The sequence below is a fragment of the Erythrolamprus reginae genome, chromosome 2 (assembly GCF_031021105.1).
Source record: "Erythrolamprus reginae isolate rEryReg1 chromosome 2, rEryReg1.hap1, whole genome shotgun sequence".
NCBI classification, from domain to species: Eukaryota; Metazoa; Chordata; class Lepidosauria; order Squamata; family Dipsadidae; genus Erythrolamprus; species Erythrolamprus reginae.
Window position 1 is genome coordinate 260,561,626 of NC_091951.1, and position 23,547 is coordinate 260,585,172.

The window sequence follows — 23,547 nt, forward strand, 5'->3', positions numbered from 1 at the left end:
TTTTTACTTCCGGGTTGAAAAATCGCGATGTAGCCCATTCGCAATGGTCGGGGACGCAATAACCGGGGGATCACTGTACTGCCATTAGGGTAATCTCATCCACCATCTTGTTGTCATGTTCCTCAGATTGCCCTGGAGGCCTATAGATCACCCCAATTCTAATGACAGAACCGTCTTTATTTTGTATGCAAATCCAGAGGGTCTCCAGATCTTTACATGTATTTTGAATTAGTATTGTTTTTAGACTTTCTTTAACATAAATGGCTACTCCGCCTCCCCTTCTCTCTATTCTATCCTTCCTATACAGTGTATATCCTGGTATGGATATTTCCCATTCATTAGAATCCTTAAACCATGTCTCAGTTATGGCAACCAGATCCAAATTATCTCTAGATATTATGGCCATTAACTCACAGAGCTTGTTGCTCAAGCTTCGAGCATTCGTGTACATTACCCGAAGAACATTATTTTCATTATTAGTTTGCCCCTTATCATCAACAACTACATCTATTTTATTTACAGCTCCCTTTTCATAAGCTTCCAGAAACTGATTTATCTTCACTGGTCGGGGACAGAAATCATCTACATCTGGTACATCTCTGTCCCCTTTACCTAGTTTAAATGCCTGTCCAAAAAAGTTCTGAATTCCTCACCGAGCACCTGGGTACCTCTGTATGATGGATGCAAACCATCCCTCTTAAACAACTCCCTATTAGACCACCTACTGACATCATGACTTACATAACCAAAACCTTCAGCTTTACACCACTGCCTTAACCACACATTAAACTCTCTGATACAACTTGTTTTACCCTCCTGGCCACAAACCGGTAACACCTCTGAGAAAGTCACTGAATCAGTTATTTTACCCAGCTCCACACTTAGACATTGAAAATCTCTTTTTACTACATTAACATTTCTCTGGGACAAATCGTTTGTGCCAAGATGCACCACCACATCAACTTTATTACCTTTACTCACAGCCTTGACAATGTTTGTAATCCGCCTCCTGTCCCTGTGGGCAGTGGCTCCTGGAAGACACCTCATCACCTTCACCACATCATTATAAATGCATCATAGTAGCATCAGCTAAGAGCCAATTGTCTTTAATTGCTAGATGTTGGCTTAAAAAACAGTATCATGTGAATTTTAGGCCTCGCATGGGTATGAAAGCCACCTGGATGGCTTTGGGCTTGTTTCCTTCTCTCAATCCAACCTACCTCATAGGCTTGTTGAGAAAAAAGAAGCAAGAACATTAAGTATGTTCACTGCTTTGATTTATATAGGTAAAAAAGGCAGGATAAAAATCTAATAATAATAAAACTGTAAATATTAACACTTTCCCCCCAAAAAAACCTTATTCCATGTGCCAAGTTCCTGTAATTTTCAAGAGACACTAGTTTCCTAGGTTGTCTAACATATCATTCATTCTTTAGATCACTTGGAAATATATTAAGTAAGATAATAACTGGAAGAAATAGATCAAGCAACCAATAATTTACTTTTTGGACATTTAATCTGCTTTCTCCTTTAGTTTTTCCCATAAGGCACTCTCCAAAGCTGGAAGCCCCACCACCACCACCAAAAAAAAAATCTCTGCAGGGAGTAAACTATTGTAATGAAGACTTCAATGGATTTCCCTGAGGTCAATCCATACATAGAAATGCATAAATGTTCCTTTCAGGAATTTCAACTTTTAAGACATTGTTATCACATCTGCAGGTTTCTGCCAGATGCATTAAATATTAACAGATAAGTAAAATTGTATATATATCTCCTTCCAAAAATTAAACCACACAAGATATTTTAAGGGGAAGAAGACATAGAAGTGTCTAAATTAGGGTTATACATCTTGTTTATTTTGAAAATCAAGGAAGTAGATGCCAAAAACAATTTCATAATATATACAAAATTGTGAGAAAACTGCAATTCCCTCTGCCAAGTGGGAAAATCAAATATCTGTATGAGATGACACTGTCCTGGAATGCTCATTTTCAAAAGATAATGAATTAATGAAATCACTATAGCAATATTTTATGCTAGAAAAAAATCCAAAAGCTGGGCATCAGAATTAAACAGCCACTTTGGCGGCTGTAGAAATACTTTAGGGGAACCATTTCAAAATCAGTAACGATGAAGCTTTTAAGAATTCCTATTGAGTTAAGTCCTTTTAACGAACAGATGTATCCATGAATACAATTCCAATGTAACTCATGTTGACAGCTACTGAAACTTAATCTGATTATATGTTGAGTGAAAATGACACTTCTCCACCTCCTCTTTAGAAAACATTGATCTCAATAACTGGACACTACAATACATGTGGAGAATGTATATAAGAGAGAAAATAAAAACAGAATCCTGAAATTGGGAGAAATCATAAATATTTATTTACAAACGAATTGAAAAAAATTAATCAACAAGAAAAATAAATGGAAGAACAGTGAAACTGTGCCTTCTCTATATGTTTTGATGTAAAATGACACCAACAGCTTTTATTTTGCAATATATATATATATATATATATATATATATATATATATATATATATATATATATATAAATTATTAAACTACAGACATTCTTATAAATGACTATTATCTTAGAAGCATGTCATTTAAGATTGCAAATTCAATTATAATTTATATTGATATCGAGATCCTGGCCAATGAGGTGATGGCAACACATCAACACCAATCAAGTAAGTCGAAAAGAGCAGAACTTAAGTAAGTAAATATTTTACATTTGTTAGTAGCATTAGGCTTCTATTTCATATTGACTAACCTGGGAACAATTTTGTCATGGTCCCAAAGAAATCCTATTTAATATGAATTCCTATCTGGAGGAATTACCAATATTAATTTTGCAAAATAGTTAGACTTTTTTGGTGCTTTTGGAAAGCACACAAAATAAAAATCACCAAAAAGTATCTGTAAAAGAGTGTGTCAAAGAGAGAGAGAGAAAGAGAGAGAGAGAGACAAGGAGAGGGAGGAGAACACGCATACCATCGACCATGGTATCCTTCTGCGCCGGCTGGAGGAGTTGGGAGTGGGAGGCACTGTTCTTCAGTGGTTCTCCTCCTACCTCTCCGGTCGGTCACAGTCGGTGTTAGTGGGGGGTCAGAGGTCGACCTCTAGGTCTCTCCCTTGTGGGGTGCCTCAGGGGTCGGGCCTCTCCCCCCTGCTATTAAATATCTACATGAAACCATTGGGCGAGATCATCCAAGGGCATGGAGTGAGGTATCATCAGTATGTGGATGATACCCAGTTGTACATCTCCACCTCATGTCCAGTCAATGATGTGCCGGTGCCTGGAGGCTGTTGGGATCTGGATGGGTGTCAACAGACTCAAACTCAACCCTGATAAGACAGAGTAGCTGTGGGTTTTGCCTCCCAGAGACAATTCCATTACTGACCCCCTCAGAGAGGAATTATTGACCCCCTCAGAGAGGGTTCGCAACTTGGGCATCCTCCTCGATCTACAGCTCACATTAGAGAAACATCTTTCAGCTGTGGCGAGGGGGGCCTTTGCCCAGGTTCGCCTGGTGCACCAGTTGCGGCCCTATTTGGACCGGGAGTCACTGCTCACAGTCACTCATGCCCTCATCACCTCGAGGCTTGACTACTGTAACACTCTCTACATGGGGCTACCTTTGAAGAGTGTTCAGAAACTTCAGATCATGCAGAATGCAGCTGCGAGAGCAATCATGGGCTTCCCTAGGTATGTTACACCAACACTCTGCAGTCTGCATTGGTTGCCGATCAGTTTCCGGTCACAATTCAAAGTGTTGGTTATGACCTATAAAGCCCTTCATGGCATCGGACCAGAATATCTCCGGGACCGCCTTGTGTCGCACAAATCCCAGCGACTAGTTTGGTCCCACAGAGTTGGCCTTCTCCGGGTCCCGTCGACTAAACAATGTCATTTGGCGGGACAAAGGGAAGAGCCTTCTCTGTGGCGGCCCCAACCCTCTGGAATCAGCTCCCCCCAGAGATCAGAATTGCCCCCACCCTCCTTGCCTTTCGTAAGCTCCTTAAAACCCACCTCTGTCGTCAGGCATGGGGGAATTGAGGTATTCCTTCCCCCCAGGCCTATACAATTTATGCATGGTATATTTGTGTGTATGTTTGGTTTTTAATAAGGGTTTTTAGTTATTTTAAATATTAGATTTGTTATATGTTGTTTTATTATTGTTGTTAGCCACCCCGAGCCTATGGAGAGGGGCGGCATACAAATCAAATCAAATCAAATCAAATCAAATCAATAAATAAGTGTATACGTATAGTATATTCACAGGAGCCAACCTTGTGTTACTCACAGTTAGTCTGCAATATTTTCAGTTATCTAGTAGTTTATAAGTCCTGTTACAATCCAACAAAGAAACTATACTTCGATCCTTGATGTTTGGTCTGGCCAAAAGTAGGGGTGAACCTCCAAAATAAGAGGCTACTTGATTTAGAAGGTCATGAATTAATATTTGGATGGCACAGTTATGTGGTTAAAGTAAATGTTGGTTTTAACACTCACTTTGTTAGACGTGCAATTCTAAGAATAAATATAAAGTAAGGTTTTCTGCAAGAATGCCTCTTTGGGTGTCCACCTCAGGAAGCTTTTTTAAGAAAAAAGAAATGTTGGTGAAGCTGGACTGGTGGACTTATGGTAAAATAATAACTTTTAAGATGATCCTATTCTCAGGTCTAAGAATGAGCTAGAAGGATTTACATATTTACAACTGATAGGAAGATCTAAATTAGAGCTATAGGTTTGATTCTTTAAAATGTAGTAGTGATGAAAACATATTGCTAAGGTATATAAAACATTGTTGAATTTTAATTTGGAAAGTGAATATGTAAAACATTGTATAATTCATGGGCAAGGAACTTTAGACACAATTTTTGTTATATCTTATGTGTTGACAGCAGCAAGATTACTTTATGCACAACATTGGAACGATGTTTTAAATCCAACAATGAATGAATAATTTCAAAAGGTGATTGAGTTAGTAGAGATGGCTGAATTGATTGATAAAAGAAAAAAAAACTACTTTTATTTCTACTTGGAAACCATTTCTGGATTTTCTGGACTTTGTGCTTGAGATGGAAAAAAATGAAATTTGCTTGAGTTTTACTGATTATATAGATTTATTATAGAAAGACTGGTTTATAGGTAAATGTAAAGGTTCCCCTTGCATAGATGTGCTCGACATTCCCAATTCTAGGGAGCAGTGCTCATTTCTGTTTCAAAGCCGAAGAGCCAGCGCTGTCCGAAAACGTCTCCATGGTGATGTGGCCGGCAGACTAAATGCCGAACGTGCATGTAACACTGTTACCTTTCCACCCAAGGTGGCCCCTATTTTTCTACTTGCATTTTTACATGTTTTCGGACTGCTAGATTGGCAGAAACTGGGACAGGAGCTCACTCCGTTAGGGTGCTAGGGATTCAAACCACCTAACTGCCAACCTTTCTGATCAACAAGCTAAGCATCTTAACCACTGAGCCACTGTGTTTACCACTAGTTTATACTAGTAAAAGTAAAAGTTTGAGGTTCAATGTTACTTCTTATTCTATTGCACCAAAGGGAGTCAAAAGTCAATGCCTTTTCTTTCTTTCCCCCTTCTTTCCTGTGCTTTTCTCTTCCCTTTTCACTCCCTTATTTTTTCTATTATTTGCTTTTGTATTTTTGTATTCGGAAACTTCAGATCGTGCAGAATGCAGCTGTGAGAGCAATCATGGGCTTTCCAAGGCATGCCCATGTTACACCAACACTCCGCAGTCTGCATTGGTTGCCGATCAATTTCCGGTCACAATTCAAAGTGTTGGTTATGACCTATAAAGCCCTTCATGGCATCGGACCAGAATATCTCTGGGACCGCCTTCTACCGCACGAATCCCTGCGACCAGTTAGGTCCCACAGAGTTGGCCTTCTCCGGGTCCCGTCGACTAAACAATGTCATTTGGCGGGACCCAGGAGAAGAACCTTCTCTGTGGTGGCCCCGACCCTCTGGAACCAGCTCCCCCCAGATATCAGAGTTGCTCCCACCCTCCTTGCCTTTCGCAAGCTCCTTAAAACCCACCTCTGTTGTCAGGCATGGGAGTATTGAAATTTTTCCCTTCCCCCTAGGCTTATAGAATTTATACATGGTATGCTTGTTTGTATGATTGGTCTCTTAAATTGGGATTTTTTAGATTATTTTTAATATTAGATTTGTTACATTGTCTTCTTTATTGTTGTTAGCCGCCCCCAGTCTTCGGAGAGGGGCGGCATACAAATCTAATAAATAAATAAATAAATTCTATATTATAAACTAATAAAAAGGAAATGTTTTTTAAAAAGTACTCAGTCTATTGATTTCTAGCCTTTACCTTTATATCAAACTGGCTCTGGATTTAAGATTACAGATCCTTAGGGGGTTTTTTTTAGTTCCTTCTAACTGTTCTACCATTTGTCTTCCAAACACCTCAGTATCTTAAACTGCTCTCTGAATACTTTCCAATTAGCCAAAATATTGATTTACTATTGGAGGAAATGCTTACTATATTATATATTAATAATATATATTTAAATAGTTAAAATATATTAACTATATTTAAAATATATTAATTTGATTCTTAACACAATTCAATTTTAAATTGGCCCCTAAAAAAGTTTATTTATTTTTATTTTATTTTATTTTATTAGATTTGTATGCAGCCCCTTTCCATAGACTCGGGAACACTTAAAGTTGCTCATCTAGAGCACTTTTTCGTTCTGGAAAGAATCTGGAAAGAAACTTCCTCCAGAACCATTTCCCAGTCTACAACCTGTAATGAAATCATCCTACTTAAACATTGGCATAAATGTTCCCGAACAAAGTTCCCCAGTTTTTCACTTTTATAGTTCAAAACATGTACCATAGTTATCATCTTATCACAGAGCAACTTTAAGTGTGACATCTGGCCACCGGCCCCCAGTGTCCTCTTAAGTTGAAACACCATAAAAAAAGATTAATGCTTTAAAAAAAATCAAAACCTAAATCAAGACAGATTCACCATGATGGTATAATACCATTGATGATTATCATACTTTGAGTCACGGTATTATTTCCAGCTCAGCGGGGTTCATTCACCAATCGTGATTTGCAGCCAGTCAGCCAGGCTTCTCTGCTGGTGGTTGGGTTCCCTTGTTCATAACAGACAAAGTCAAAATTTCCCTAGCTTTCAAAGCTGCTAATCTTTTCCCAATGCCCTTGGAATTTTGTTGAGATACAGTAAATCAATGGAGAAAGAAAGAAAGAAAGAAAGAAAGAAAGAAAGAAAGAAAGAAAGAACAGGATGGATTAAAGATAAATTATGATTTTTGAAACTCCAGCATTACACTTTTAAAAACCATTTCAGTTTTATCCAATAAGAATCTCAGATTAGTTGAGATATTAATAATCAGGTTGTACATATAGCCTCATTCAAGGCCCAGGATGCAGTATATTCTGAAAAATATCCCCATTTATCTGATTTCCATATAACTTAAATTCTTCATACTGTAAAGATAAAATTTGTTAGGTATAAACGCTATATTATCTTATACTGGTGACTTTGTGCTACAACATAAAGTTGAAATTTAGAGCAGTGGAGTCCCTCCCAGATATTTATTTTATACAAAAGAATATTACAGGTAGCCCTTGACTTATGATCACATTGGTTGCAGTCATAAGGCACCACGTGCTGAATTCAACTTTATGACCATTTTTATTATGGTCCTAAAATGAGTCACTTGTAATCATAAACTGAATCATATGCTTGGCTAAGTGACTCCCTTATTCTAAATGGGTCTTTTTTTATTGGAAACTGACCAATGGGATGCTGCAATCAGTTGAAAACATGAGCTGGTTGAAAATGAGATTATTTGTCCTATGCAAAAGAGGCAGTCATAACTTTGAGAACAGATTGTAAGTAGTATTTTATATAAGTATTTGAAAGGTTGTTTAACAATTGCATCATTGCATCTCCGGGTCCCGTCGACCAAACAATGTCGTTTGGTGGGCCCCAGGGGAAGAACCTTCTCTGTGGCGGCCCCGGCCCTCTGGAACCAACTCCCCCCTGGAGATTAGAACTGCCCCCACCCTCCCTGTCTTTCGTAAACTACTCAAGACTCACTTAAAACGCCAGGCATGGGGGAGTTGAGATATTCCTTCCCTCTAGGCCATTACAATTTATGCATGGTATGTTTATGTGTATGTTTGGTTTTATAATAAGGGTTTTTAGTTGTTTTAGTATTGGATTGTTACATGCTGTTTTTATCATTGTTGTTAGCCTCCCCGAGTCTGCGGAGAGGGGCGGCATACAAATCCAATAAATGAATGAATGAATGAATAAATAAATAAATAAATAAATAAATAAGTCAAAGATGACCCATAATGACAAAGAAACAAGCTTCACAGAAAAAAAACAGCTAGTCTTATCCTGAATTGTAAAGGAAAGGTTAATCTGGGTTGGTAACATTTAACAGTAGAAAAAGAACAAATTGGTAACAGGTCAGGGTCTGAATATCTTGAAACTGATCATCTGGAAGAAGGATGTTATTGAACTACAGCCCTCAACCACTGGTGATTTAAGCAGTACATTTATTTATATATACCTATTTATTTATCTCACTATCCTAAGGAGCTTGTAGAAAAATGGAATCTATAAAAGCAGGAAACTAAAGTAAAACCAAATCAAATAATTATAAAGCATGTTATCATAAACACAGTGTCAGTAACAGACATAGACATAAAAAGACATAATCAGGTTGTAGGTAACTATGACCCAAAAAGGAGAGAAAAAAGTCAGATCTTCTTCTATTATGAAGACATATCAAATTACATGCTGTTTTATTTTTGAACAATATCATACTATTTCCCTAGCATTTTAAGTACAAAATGAGATCAAAGGACTTGGAGGTCTTATTTTAATTGCTGTTCATCCAGTGGAATTGCTCTTCAAGCAATGTTATTTAATTGATAGTACTGTCCTATCCACTACTACCTTTTTTCATGCCTTCTGAATATATTGAAGTATATCTCCGAAAATTCCCAACTACTCTAAGCAATGATCTACTCACTAGAAACTATAGAAGTTATAGTCTAATAGACTTACAAAGTGAAGGGCTAGCAAAAATTAGTAGAAAACCGTATTCTACCATTTTATCACCATTCTTAAAAACATGTTTTTGTGCCTAGGGCTTTGTAATATGGATGTTCCTTATTTGTCTTTTAGGTAAATGCAGGGATGGGTTCTAACTTACCTCGCTTCCTCCCATGCCGTTTCACGCACGCATGCATAATGCCAAGAAAAAAATTAAATAAAAGCCCAAAACAAGATGGTGACTGCATACAGTGCCGGAAACTCAGCTTCTGCACATGCTCAGAAGAAGAAAAAATTGGGAAATTTTTTTTTAAGGTGGCGGTGCCCACGGACCAGCACCGACTGAACTGGGTTGGTGATGTCATCATGACATCACCAGCGGGTCGTTACCGGTTTAGGCAAACCGGTCCGAACCAGGAAGAACCCACCCCTGGGTAAATGTATACTAAATATCTTTTCCTATAAAGCAATAGGGTTAGCCTCTAATTTTGATCTATGCTTCAATTGTTTTCTACATCAAGGGAAATGTTTCTATGATTCTTCTTTTCAATAGTACAAGTAGAATCATTACTGCCTCAAATAAAACTCTATGGCCTGGGAAAAGATAAATATATTGTATGTTACAACATGAAAAATGTGTCATTTTTAATACAGCAGTCTTATATGCGAACATACATTCTCATAAAGTTAAATATAATGTTCTGAGTTAACAGCATACAGTGAAGCCAATCAGGAATGTAGTATCTTAGCATCATACTATTAAAATATCTTTGAAATGTAATATAAAAACCTATGCTCAATTTTGAAGCATATAATAATCGTATACATTCTGGCTAGCTTTAGGGAAATGTTTATCCATACTGAAACATTTCTATAATAAAATTTATTTTAACCCACTTGACTTCAAATTCAAATGTTTTATTAGCTCTTTCTGCAAAACAAGTTTTCTGGAATAATGAAACATAGCAGCACAACTGAGAATCAGCTATTGTCAATGTTTTTAAAAAAATATTTCTTTTAAAATGTAAATAAATGCAGAGGTAATAACAGCACTGCAATAACGATTTTAGTATGGTGCGTTTCCGGGGGAGCAGCCAATTCTGTCTTGTGATAAACGGCTTGCAGTGAACTCTTTCTCTCGGTCATGAATCCCCAGGAAATGCCCAGTGTCTGGATAGTTATTGCTCAATTGTACATTGCTGTTATTTGAGAACACAACACCCTCTAAGAGTTGCAGAAGATGAAAGCAGTTTTGTGCCTCAATATGGGGGCACCTATTAGTTCTGACACAACGGAGCGATAGCTGATCAGAAAGCATCTTTGTAACTCCACGCAGTGTTCAAAGGATGAGGGTGCAAACGGTCTTTGTAAGTTTGTTTTAAACTTTGTCCTTATTGTTCCTTCCTTTATTGTTGTTTTAGAATGAATAGATCATTTCCATCTCTAAGAACTAACAAGGATTTAATGTCACAGATTTCAGGACTATTGACAGTGTCTTTTTTAATGCTTCTGTGCAACAGAACACGCTGATTTGATATACACTTTCAACCAGAAAATGCCTTAATTGTCCTTGCCAAAGCTGATAATGGACATGAATAGAGGAGTATATTGTTAGTGAAACCATTTGCATAAAGGAAAATAAAATTTAATACAACTTTTTGTTGGAAACAAAGATCATAAAAAAATACAGTGGGCTTATATGAGTGCAGTAAGTACTTTCAGAAGTTATTCTAACTTGCATGAAGATCTGAAATGTATTTTATGGTATACTAACCCTCTTCTATATGACCATTTTCTATCACTTTGCAGAAAGTTGAGTGGAAAAATGAGGACTTAATTCTTATCAGACCTCAGTCAAAACTGTGAATATTTCAATTGAGAGTCAAATTAGGTATGATTCCATTGTTTCTAAAAATGGCATTCATAATTGTATAAATGTCAAGGAGGAGGAAGAAGAAGAAAGGGAGGGAGGGAAAGAGGAAAAGAAGAAAAGACAATCCAGACTGAAGAAATAATGTATTTTAGCAAAAAGAAAAAAATCCCTTGAGCAACTGGAAATTATTAAGGTGTTTTGATTAACTATATTGTGTACACTACCTTTTATTTTTAACCCAACTGATGGAGGAGAAATTATAGTCTGCTCAGGGCAAATTTTGATGGAAATAACCTATAAGCCCTGTAGCACAAACATAGGTGGGCAGCCACCACAGCTAGCATCTTGGTGAAGACTCGGTGCTGATCAGGGTCCAAATGGGGGGGCTCTGTACTGATAATGAGCATCTGCATAACAAAACCTTAAAAATTGGTGGTGGGAAAGCCGAATCGGTATATGCAGGTAGGTCTCAATGAGATTGATTGAATCAAGGAGTTCCCCCTTACGTATGCTACTCAAAATAGTTTGAAGTGAGTGCAATTTATTTATTTATTTATTTATTTATTGATTGATTTGATTTGATTTTTATGCCGCCCTTCTCCTTAGACTCAGGGCGGCTTACGGCATGTTAGCAATAGCACTTTTTAACAGAGCCGGCATATTGCCCCCACAATCCGGGTCCTCATTTTACCCACCTTGGAAGGATGGAAGGCTGAGTCAACCTTGAGCCGGTGATCAGATTTGAACCGCTGACCTTCAGATCTACAGTCAGCTTCAGTGGCCTGCAGTACAGCACTCTACCTGCTGCGCCACCCCGGATCTTTTGAAATGATATAGCGATTTAAACATTTTAAATCTAGAATAGCTCTCCACCCTTCCGAGGAATTGGGGACTACAAGCACAATGGAGTAGAACCCCTCCGGTCGTCAGGCACCTGCTGGATAGCTTCAATGTTCAACAGGGCTGAGACCTAGCTTGGGCCCTGGTTGACCCTTGAAAGACTGGAGCTGTACTGGACCCCAAATATCTGCTACTAGGCTGTTAAGATCAGGGTTGCCCAGAAACAAAACCTCAGATTGGTCCAGCTAGGCCACATCACCAATACTGGCTTGTAAGTATTTATGGCTGGAGCCTTTGGACGGGCCTGGAACAGGGGGGGAAGCCTTGTCACTGCGCTTGCCTGATTTGGGCTTAGAGGGTTTGCCCTGAGGGAATTCATCTGTCATTTTGCTGCTACAAAGATAGGGGAAAGGCCCATTAGAATAGCTTACCGAGGCAACAGAAAATGGTGTCTGACTCACTGACGCAGGTTGAGGCCCAGGTGTTTAGCTGGCTGATTAGAAGCAGCCCAAGCGGAAAACGCTTGAATTGGCTCCTCAATGTGAAATGCTCAGCTGGAGAGCGGTGCTAGGACTATATCTCCCTGTGCTCATTCCACCAATAGGTGACTGGATGCAAGCTCCTGTTCATTAGAGAGCTGCAATGCGGCTTGTGGAACTGAAAGGCTCCGATACTGCAGGGATGAGCCAGCAGACCGCTTGAGTGGAGAAGCTCCTGTGACAAGCATTGAAGTCCGTCACTGCCTCTCTTAAGTTCTTGAAATTATTTAAAATATCACTTGAAAGGCTTTAATTCCTATACTATTTATTTATTTACTTACTTACTTACTTACTTACTTACTTACTTACTTACTTACTTACTTACTTACTTACTTACTTACTTACTTAATTTGACTTTTATCCCACCCAATCCCGAAGGATTCAGGGCGGCTTACAACAATATAAAATTACAACAGCAATAAAAAAGAAGTCAAGAAAGAAAATAATCTAAGTACTAAAACCCTAATTAAAACTCATGGTATAACAACTCAACAACACACAAACATACCATTCATACAAATTAATGCATGTGGTCAAGCTAGTTGTTGATTTAGGGACCTCTAGTTGTTAATTTAGGGACCCCAGGCCTGCCGGCATAGCCAGGTCTTCGTGGCCTTACGAAGAGCCAGCAGGGTGGGGGCAGTACGGACATTGGGGGGAGTTGATTCCATAAAGCTGGAGCAGCAACACAGAAGGCCCTCCCCCGTGGTCCCGCCAATCTGCATTGCTTAGCTGACGGGATCTGGAGGAGGCCAACTCTGTGTGCTCTAATTGGTTTTACTTCACTTTCTTATTCAAATTCAAAACTATTTGATACATGGTATTTTAAAAAAATGAATTATAATCTCATTATTAAAAGTTGTCTGTATCAGCTTTTGTTGTGATGCATTCTCTTACTCAAAATATCGTTTGGCGGGCCCCAAGGGAAGAGCCTTCTCTGTGGCGGCCCCAGTCCTCTGGAATCAACTCCCCCTGGAGATTAGAACTGCCCCCACCCTCCTTGTCTTTCGTAAACTACTCAAGACCCATCTATACCGCCAGGCATGTGGGAGTTGAGACACCTTTCCCCCAGACTCTTTATATTTTATGTTTGGTATGTGTTGTTTGGTTTTAAAATATGATATGGTTTTATATGCTTCTTTTTTAATATTAGATTTGTTTCGCTATAATATTGTTTTTATTATTGTTGTGAGCCGCCCTGAGTCTTCGGAGAGGGGCGGCATACAAATCTTATTATTATTAATATTATTATTATTATTATTATTATTGGTGTTCCTGAATAATATGAAGATAAATTTGTCCCTGTGCCTTTTTTTAAAATGGCATCTCTGTGTTTCACTATGTTTACCTGTGTCTAGCAGGAAGCATATGGAATAAATCTCACAAGAGTAAGTTGTTAGTCTCCAAGGAAAAGATTTTTTTCAACCCAAAGACACTCAGTTTCTGCTTTTCCTTAATCTACAAAAATATATTTCTTCAGGTTTTAATAGCAGAGTTATTTTAAGAATGGCCAAGAACAATTTTCTTCTCATTGTCAAATTCACTAGGTGATGTAATTTGTCATCATCATAGTTCCCATTGTATTATTCTGTTCTGTCAGTTTCCCCTCATTTTGCTTCTCTGTAAGTCTTCTCTCTGGTCAAAGCCTCATAAATGTAGGATCGGGGAATAAACCACACAAAATTGTTTCCAGGGAAGAAAAGACTATAAACATACACTCACCACACAAACTTAGCTTTTTCACTTCTGAATCTTAGCCTCCCTGCTAATAGTTCCCACATGAAATCTATTATAGACCAGGACATGAAGGCTCATAGAAATTACACTGGCTTCTGTTGAATTATTCTAGTAAAAAAAAGATTTGCCAAGACTTAACAAATATGCCCTGGCAAGGGCAACTTTGTATGTTTTCCAGGTTTGACATGGAAAGCAAAGAATACTATAAGTATCATTTATGGCATACATCATTTAAATGTCCCAAAAGAATTAGCTGTCTTCATAAATTACCTGAAAACAAGCCAAATACTCAGAAGTAATATGAGTGATTCATGAACCATGTTTTGCATTTCATATAAGCTATTGTATTTTAGTAAAGGCAATTTAAAAAGCAGTTAAAAGTTTAAGATTATTCCATGAGACTCAGATTCAAGATTGACTTCCAGAGTTGATTGCTATGATGCTCTCCTTTAAAGACATTCTTAAAATGGTACAATCAGGAACCACAGAACTGTGGGGAAAACCCCCAGTTCCAACAGAAGCTTCTTAGCGTCAACATAGTCACTGATTGGAGGCTCACACCTCTCTGGGTAATTGGCCTTTATGATTACTTCTCTCCATTCAATTGGAATCTATTTTCTCATATTTCAAGCTATTATTCTTTCATCCGTCACTTGGAGATAATAGAGAACAATCTTGATCTTTTTCTATGACATCCTTTCAAGAATTAGAAATGTACTCAAGACTCAGTACTGTATATAGAGTATGAAGAGTGTTGGTCCAAGCTGCCTTGGGTTTCATAGGGTTTCGTTTCTAATTCCTTAATCATTTTTAATTACCCATCTCTAATCTTTAATGTAACTCACAGAGCAAAGGTGTAACATGAAGGTGGGCATATAACTGTCTGCACCACTGAATTTTGTACCAGTTGAAGCTTCCAGATGCTCTCCAAGATCAGCAACATACATGGCATTTTCCCATCCTGTGTCTGTGCATTTGATTTCTAAGTACAGTGGTACCTCGGTTTTCGAACGCTTCTCAGTTTGAACAAATCGGTATTCGACCAGGAAATTCAAGAAACTTTTGCCCTGAAATCCAAACAAATATTTGGAACTCGAACACTTGAAAGAGCTGAAGACAGAAGCCAGCAAGCTACAGAGAGAGAGAGAGAGAGAGAGAGAGCCAGGGACAGAAGTGGGAGAGCGAGAGAGCTGAAGATAGAAGCCGGCAAACTACAGAGAGAGAGAATGAGAGACGGGGACAGAAGCAGGCGAGCAAGAGTACTGAAGCCGGAAGCCGGCAAGCTACAGAGAGAGAGAGAGAGAGAGAGAGAGAGACGGGGACAGAAGCAGGTAAGTTAGAGGGAGAGACAACTGAGGAAGGGAATTTATCTTAAATTGTTTCGGTTCTCAACCAAATCGGTTCTCAACCACACTTCCAGAACGAATTGTGGTCGAGAACCGAGGTACCACTGTACTGTATATCTGTTAAACCTCATTTTGTTATTTTTAGTTATGTATCCATTCTATTACTTGCTAACAAAATCATCATGAGGTATTTTGTAAAAAAAAAAAAGAAGCTTCACTGATATTAAGGAATATTAAAACCATACTGTTGTCACAATCTACTAAAGAAGTTGCCCAAAAGAAATAATTATGTAATATTATTGTCTGGCAAGATTAAGATTGACAAAACTATGCTAATGTCTATTAAACACTTTGCAATATTTAAGATTGATAGCTCTGAAATGTTCCCAGCTATTTGTGCCAGACTTCCTGGTCTTTTTACTCCCTTTTGAAGAAATGGGCATTTTGCTTCTTTGTCTTCTAGTACGTCATCTATTCTCTAACATTTCTCAAGGATAAGAGACTGAGGCTCAGACAAACTGAAGCCCACCTATACTTCAAAGCATTTTTTGGCCTCTTAATCCAAAGCACAGCACAATTCTACCATATCGGCCTCTTTCTTTTCAGACATACTGTAAATACTAAGAAACGTATTTATTCATTCAGTCAGTCATTCAATTTGTATCATAAAATGTCTCAACACGACGTGGTTTTTAGGCCTTCACATTCATGCTTGTTTGTATGATTGGTTTCTTAAATTGGGTTTTTTTAGATTATTTTTAATATTAGATTGTTTACATTGTTTTCTTGATTGTTGTTAGCCGCCCCGAGTCTTCAGAGAGGGGCAGCATACAAATCTAATAAATAAATAAATAAATAAATTTCTATTGTGATTCATATTTTGTCCCAATGAAATTGTTTGCAATTGTGTTTTTAGTATTTCTTTAAAAAAAATCTGAGTTCCATTTCCAGCTTCAATGTCTTCCCAAAAATAGGCCGTCTCCCAAAAATATTTAAACGCACGCAGAGCCGGTCTCTGCCATTTCCTCTGGTTAGGGAGACACAGCTGGAAATCAGGTAAGATGACAAGAGGAACTCCGTCTTGCTCCATGTACCCCAAAACAATAAGACTTCCCCAAAAATAAGGCCAAGTGCTTATTTTGGGGTTCAAAAAAATATTAGATAGGGTCTTTTTAGGGTAACACAGTAGCTTCTGTGGTCACTGAATTCTGCTGTAAGTTTAATAAAATAGGCTTTCTTGAGGTCCAAGGTACTTATTCAATATATCAGCTATCAGATGCTTTTTCTCTAAACGAGTGTGATTTTCATGAGTTCGGGGACACATTCATGCAGCTTTCTTGGCAGTAGTACATATGTAGTTTGCTATTCTCTTTTCCCAGGATACTTTTCAACTTCCTAAAATATCTTATAGCCCCGTCATTTTCTAATTATCTCCTATACAAGTACTAGCTAGGTTTCTTACCCCAGATAAGTCAGCTTTAGTTTCCCTAAAAAGAAGAACTTCTCCTTTTGATCTTTTTTCTCCAATGTCCCTGTTATTTCTACTTAAAAGTAAAAAAGAAGTCCCTGTGAATTTTATTCTACTAGTCACTGCCATCTCTAGAGAGCAGTGCTGATGTCCATTTCAAGGTCATTGTGCCTGTGCTGTCCGAAGACATTTCCACAGCCATGTGGCCAGCACAAAGTACTGTTACCTTTCCACCCAAGTGGTACCTATTTATCTACTCACATTTAAATGCCTTTGAATTGCTAGGTTGGCAGGAGCTGGGACAAGGACGGAATCTCACCCCATTGTGTGACAGGTCTCAAAACGGGGCTGCCGGTTGCTTTCCAGTCAAGAAGCTAAATATTTTAATCATTGAGGCACGACTTCACCAACTTCTAAGCTAAGTCCAGTGTTGTGGTTGGCTGTGGCCCAGCTACTGCCCCAAGGAATGTGGAGGTGGATGAAGGGGGAAAATCAACATGTCATAGGCCTGTTTTATTGCCAATAGAGTCAGGTAGTGAACTTTCCTCGGAAGAAGAAGAAGGTGGGGGTGACTTGGAAGAGGGGAGTTTGGCAGACAGCCCAGGAGGAGATCAATCATCCTTATCATCCCTGGATTCTGAACAAGAATTTATGACACATCCATGCATGCGTAGAGTGATGCATAGGAGACAACAACTGAAGGATTATTACAGGAGATAAATGAGGCCACCTGTGGTTGGGTGGGGCTGCTGTAATTAGTGCTACATATAAAAGAGCAGCCTGCTGTTTTAGCCTCATGGCAGTTTATCTGATTCATAGTTTCATCAAGATCGTGGTTTTTGCCGTTCAAGATTGTGTGTGGACTTTTTGGACTTTAGAATTGGACTCAATTTCCCAGTTATTGGGTGAGAATTTGGATTGCATTTAACCTGTGCCTTGTGTGTACCAGAAAATCCCTTTGATGTTTAAAAAGGGAGCTGTTTCTGTTTTTCTGTTGATAAAGACTTTTGGGTTTTCCTTCTATCGTGTGGTGTGTGTCTTTCTGGACTAATTACCCTGAAATTATGGGCGGTTGAGACACGCCGGCAGAACAGTCCGGAAGAAAAATAAATCCTACTCCCATCACCTGAGGGCCATCACCACCAGCACTACGATATTTTAAGACCAAAAGATGTTTTTCATAGTTCATTATCAAATGCAAAAAATGTCTCTTCAAACACTTTTGTTTCACCATTAAATTCCTTCCCTAAAATTGAATTCTACTTCTCTTATATCAGAGGCATCTAATGTAAAATTGTATCTAGGTGCTGTTCTCCTAGTACACCTACTATAAAGATCAGTAGGTGGCTGCAAATGAAAAGGGCTTTTCTGATATATCCTACAGCTGTTAAACTGTCTTTGCAGTTATTCAAACACCTTTTTATTTTACACACCATATTTCTGTTCCATATTTGAAAACTTTCACAAAATCCATTTAAGTTCTTACATTTTAACTGTCAAAAATTGTGCTATTTCAGAGGATTGGTTAATTATATTATCTGCTCCTGGAAATTTTAATATTCCATTTTCTTCTTTTATAGCTTATAATTAATTATACCTTAATGTTTCACTGATGGGATATAATTCTAAGCCATCTGCAAAAACTCAAGTGGATGTCATAGACATACAAAAAATAAAGAGTTATGCCTATATGTGAAGTGGGAGAGGCTGTGTGGTGCTTTGAACTTGCTATTTCTGAATGGATTCAATAATTTAGGACATGCAATGAAAACCTAAATGACTTCAATTACTGCAATGTAAGTGAACTATTCAGTGCCTGCTTCATAGTCTTTCTATTACTTTTATACATTCTCCATTTGTGAGTTCTAGCTATAGATCTCTAGCTATAGAACTATTTATTGACTTATTTATTTATTGATTGATTGATTGATTGATTGATTGATTGGATTTGTATGCCGCCCCTCTCCAGAGACTCGGGGCGGCTAACAGCGACAATAAAACAGTGTACAATAATAATTTGGTATTGATGATTAAAAATCTATTAATATAAAAACCAAACATACATACATACATACATACCATGCATAGAATTGTAAAGGCCTAGGGGGAAAGAGGATCTCAATTCCCCCATGCCTGGCAGCAGAGGTTTGTTTTAAGTTGTTTACAAAAGGCAAGGAGGGTGGGGGCAGTTCTAATCTCTGGGGGGAGTTGGTTCCAGAGGGCCAGGGCCGCCACAGAGAAGGCTCTTCCCCTGGGTCCCGCCAGGCGACATTGCTTAGTTGACGGGACCCGGAGAAGATCCACTCTGTGGGACCTAACTGGTCGCTGGGATTCGTGCAGCAGAAGGCGGTCCCTGAGGTAATCTGGTCCGGTGCCATGAAGGGCTTTATAGGTCATAACCAGAACTATAATGATCAAGAGCAGGAATAACCCCTAGCATCAAGCTATTTCATTTCTCCCAATTCCCCTTTGTTCCCAACTATACCATCAACAGTATGAGATGCCACAAGATTCCAGGTGCCACAGCATCTTACATCCAAACATCTTAATTGCCATACTGTATGACCAACAGTATCACAATGCTAAGAAATATTTTCCTCATTCCACTTATATTCTCTTATCTCCCATCTTTAGACGAAGCTACCACTTGATGCTATTCTGCAAAACCAGTTTAATATTACTAGTTAACAAAATAATTGAAGAATACTGCTGTAACTGATATCTCAGGTACTACAAATTCTACCCCCCTAACAGCATGGGTGAAAATAGGTCCTTGGACATCAACATAAATAAATTCAAGGCACAATTGCAATGTATATATATATCAAGAACAATACTTTTCAGAGCCAGTCCATCAATGACTGAAATATAATTTGTTTACAACTCTCTAATAAAATAAGATTAGTGAATGAGGAAAACAGAATCTTATTTAACAGAAATGAAATATCAGATTTTATTCCATCAACTACCAGAAGGAATGATGAACAATACATGCAATACATAAAGGAGAAAAATAGCTCTCTGAACTCAGTAAACTGTACCTCAGCTTGACAAAGTGCATGAAGTCCTTGCAAGACTAAGACAGCAGGTGTGGCTTGATCGGGGTTTGTGCATTCATTCAGTACCTGTGAAATTGCAGCCAGCATATCTGCCCCATGTTGGTAAGGCCTAATAAGAAACAAAAGTTTTCATGTAATTATAGAACTACAGAAAGTGAATATAATTGCATGTATGTGTCAAGATCTATAGTAGTTTGGTCTAGTGGTTTAAGGCAGGGGTCCGCAACCGCCGGGCCGCAGACCAGTACCGGGCCGCGGGGCATGTTGCACCGGTCTGCGGAGTCAGCAGCTGCTGTGGAGCCAGCGAGTGTCAAGCTGTTTCCTGTCTCTTTCCCCTCCCGTTCAATCGGGACCGACGTTTGCCTCGGGCCGAGAAAACTTTTGCTTGCTTGCTTGCTTGCTTCCTTCCTTCCTTTCCTGTCTTTCCTCCCTCATCAAAACTGGTCTATTTCCTCCTCGCGAAGCCCTCACTCTGCCTGCAACTCAGACGGAAAGGCTTTGGCATTGTGTAGCTCTTTTTTTGCTAGGCTCCCCCACCCTATTCCTGGGGGCAAACGGCCCGAGGCAAACGGTGGTCCCGAGTGAATGGGACGGGAAAGAGACAGGAAACCGCCCCCTCCTACCCTTCCTCCCTCTGTCACCTCGGCTCCCCTGCAAAATTAAAAAGAGGGGGAGGAAACAGAGGCAATGGAACGATAAAACTACACCCCCATGCTTAATCCCGCCCCCAACCACATCCCTTTCCGCCCCCACCGGGCCATAGAAAAATTGTCTTGCTGAAACTGGTCCCTGGTGGAAAAAAGGTTGGGGACCACTGGTTTAAGGTACTGGACTAGAAAGCTGGAGTTCTATCTTGGCTGTGAAAACCAGTTTGGGCCCATCATTCTCTCTCAGCCCATTTCCTAGGCCAAATTTGTCTGTCTGTCTGTCTGTCTGTCTGTCTGTCTGTCTGTCTGTCTGTCTGTCTGTCTATCTATTGGATTTATATGCTGCCCCTCTCCTGTTTCAGTTTGTTAGTACTTTGTACAAACGGTTGGGTTGGTAATATATAAACGAGCCAACAATGTATTGTTGTATGGATTGATGTAATATAGTTTTAAAATGTATGCTATGTTCTGATTGGCTGTAGTATTGCAAATTGCCATAAGAGGGAGCTAGATATCATGTCTTATTCTCACTGTTGTTTCATTCTGATTGACTCTTTGACTTGATAGTGATCTCTGTGTTGTGCTCTGTTATTCTATCTGATATTTTGATGTGTTTGTAAGCTGTAATATCTCTGTTGAATGTATATGACAAAGACAAACTGATAAAAAAATTATTGTATTTTGAGAGATTGCCTGATTTGAAAGTGTATGACCTGGATTGTTTATTTGGACTGTGCTATTTCTTAAAAGTAAACACTATATGTACTTTAACATATCTCTGTGTGACTGGATAATTATTCATATCCATGTGCATGTCCTTGATAACTCGAGGATTGCTCTGCACACCACTTAACACAATTGATTCAAGCTGTTTCAAGATTTTCAGCATATTGTTTAAGATCTAACTAAATCCTTAATGAATCTGTCATGTCTGAGAATGAAGTCAATTTATTTCATGCCTTTTCCACAAGTTGAGCTGTCAGTATAACTGAACTTAATACAATAATGGTTTATTGAATAAGGCTCAATAGTCAAACTTACATTTATGTTATACCACAGACAAGTAGTTAGCGTCACACATTTTACTAATGTTCATTTTTTAAACTGGAGTGTCTAAAGAAACTATATAAATACAGACAAAAATGTGAAAAAAAGAATAAGAGCATATAAAGTGGTACCTCCACCTAATAATGCATCTACTTAAGAATTTTTCTAGATAAGAACCGGGTGTTCAAGTTTTTTTGCCTCTACTTAAGAACCATTTTCTACTTAAGAATCCGAGCCTGGAAAAATTTCCTAGGAAATTTGAGAGTGGCACAAAGTCCCGGCCAGTTTTCTGCCATTCTCCCTTTAATCCCGGCCATCTCGGGCTTTTCTGGGCTGCCAGAGGAGCCTTTCGGTGGTGCTTAAGGAGGCTTTGGCAGTCCAGAGCAAATGAAGCATTTTCCTTTCTCTGGGCGCTAGGAGAGGGAATAAACCTCTGCCAGCACACAGAGAAAAGAAATGCTCCGTTCGCTCTGGGCAGCCCAGAGCGAATGGAGCATTTTCCTTTCTCTGGGCGCTTGGACAGGGAATAAACCACTTCGCTATGGTGACTCCCTCACTCTGCCTCCCATACACCTGGCGCGAGGTTGCCTCCCAGGGCCTCGCACCAGGTGTATGGGAGGCGCGTGCTCCTCCTCGACGCCTCAGAGTCCCTCTTTTTTTTTTAAGCCTTTGGATTTTTTTTATTTACCTCACCTTCCTTTGGCAGCGACTGTCCTCCTCTTCTTCCTCCTTCTCCTCCCACCCAAATTCCAAGCTTTTATTTCTTTCCAAATGGGTTTGCACACATTATTTGCTTTTACATTGACTCCTATGGGAAAAATTGCTTCTACTTACAAACTTTTCTACTTAAGAACCTGGTCACGGAACAAATTAAATTAAGTAGAGGTACTACTGTAATAAAGATGAATAAACTAAGAATTTTAAAATATCTTAGAAGATTATAGTTTTCCTGGCTCCAAGCATTTTTATGTTTTCTCTTATGGTAGATATGGTGAATTATGCCCTTCTAGCTGTAATTAAATTTCAGGTTCCAGTTGCCCCACTCATAATAATGGCCAGTGCTTGGAATGGTAGATTAATAATATATGGATGGCCACAGATTCCTTTCTGGTAGGCCCCTTGGGTCTGTTTTTCGCCATCCCCAGGCTCCGGAGGCTTTCCTGAAGCCTGGAGAAGGTGAAAAGGACCTCCCCTGTCCTCCAGGAGGCTGAAAATCAGCTAGCCAGCATGCATGTACATGCTGGGGGCTGACGTAGGGCAATGCCTTATGTGCCCTTAGATATGGCTCTGCATACCACCTGTGAAACACATGCCATAAATTTGCCATCACGGTCTGAGACTGTTATAGTTCCCTTTTTTAGGCCATACTCTTTATTAATATTATTATCAGCATAAAGATACATTATTATTCCTTTCCACAAAAGAAAAAATGAAAGTACACACAAGAGCATTAAAGAACTAAAATCAGCACAATTTTAGAACTGATAAGCTTATATAAGTTTAAAGGGAAAAAGGGGGTAGAAAGTTGAAGGAAGGAATGAAAATTATAGTAGAAATAAAACAGCTCCAACAACTTTTACTATATTGCTAAAAAAACCTTTTGCCTTGAAACCTTGCCAAAAAAGGGGAATGTTTTAAAAGAGTTAATTCTAATAGAAACAAACAATACATATTATCAAGCCAAGAAGAACATATGCTAGTTTAATATATCAAACCTAACATTTACCTTTGCTTGCATATATCTCTGATAGAAGCAGCTTTCGCAATCACTTTCTCCCACTGAGTGTCTTTACTAACAGATAATGAAGCCATATCAGACATTGCCATGAATCTCTGCAGTTCTGGATAAACTCGATCCTAAATGCATTTTGATAGGAGAAAAGGAAAAAGAA

General features: G+C 38.8%; 1 protein-coding gene across 2 annotated transcripts in view; it reads right to left on the minus strand.

The window, feature by feature from the left end:
* FOCAD (focadhesin) overlaps positions 1–23,547 on the minus strand; it is a 200,309-nt gene that overhangs the window by 102,707 nt on the left and 74,055 nt on the right. For both annotated transcript variants that reach the window (XM_070742518.1, XM_070742519.1), the window contains exons 14-15: positions 23,382–23,512; positions 19,944–20,070 (exon numbers count right to left, since the gene is read on the minus strand). In XM_070742518.1, the coding sequence (XP_070598619.1) occupies positions 19,944–20,070; positions 23,382–23,512 (258 nt within the window). The remainder of the gene's footprint in view (positions 1–19,943; positions 20,071–23,381; positions 23,513–23,547) is intronic.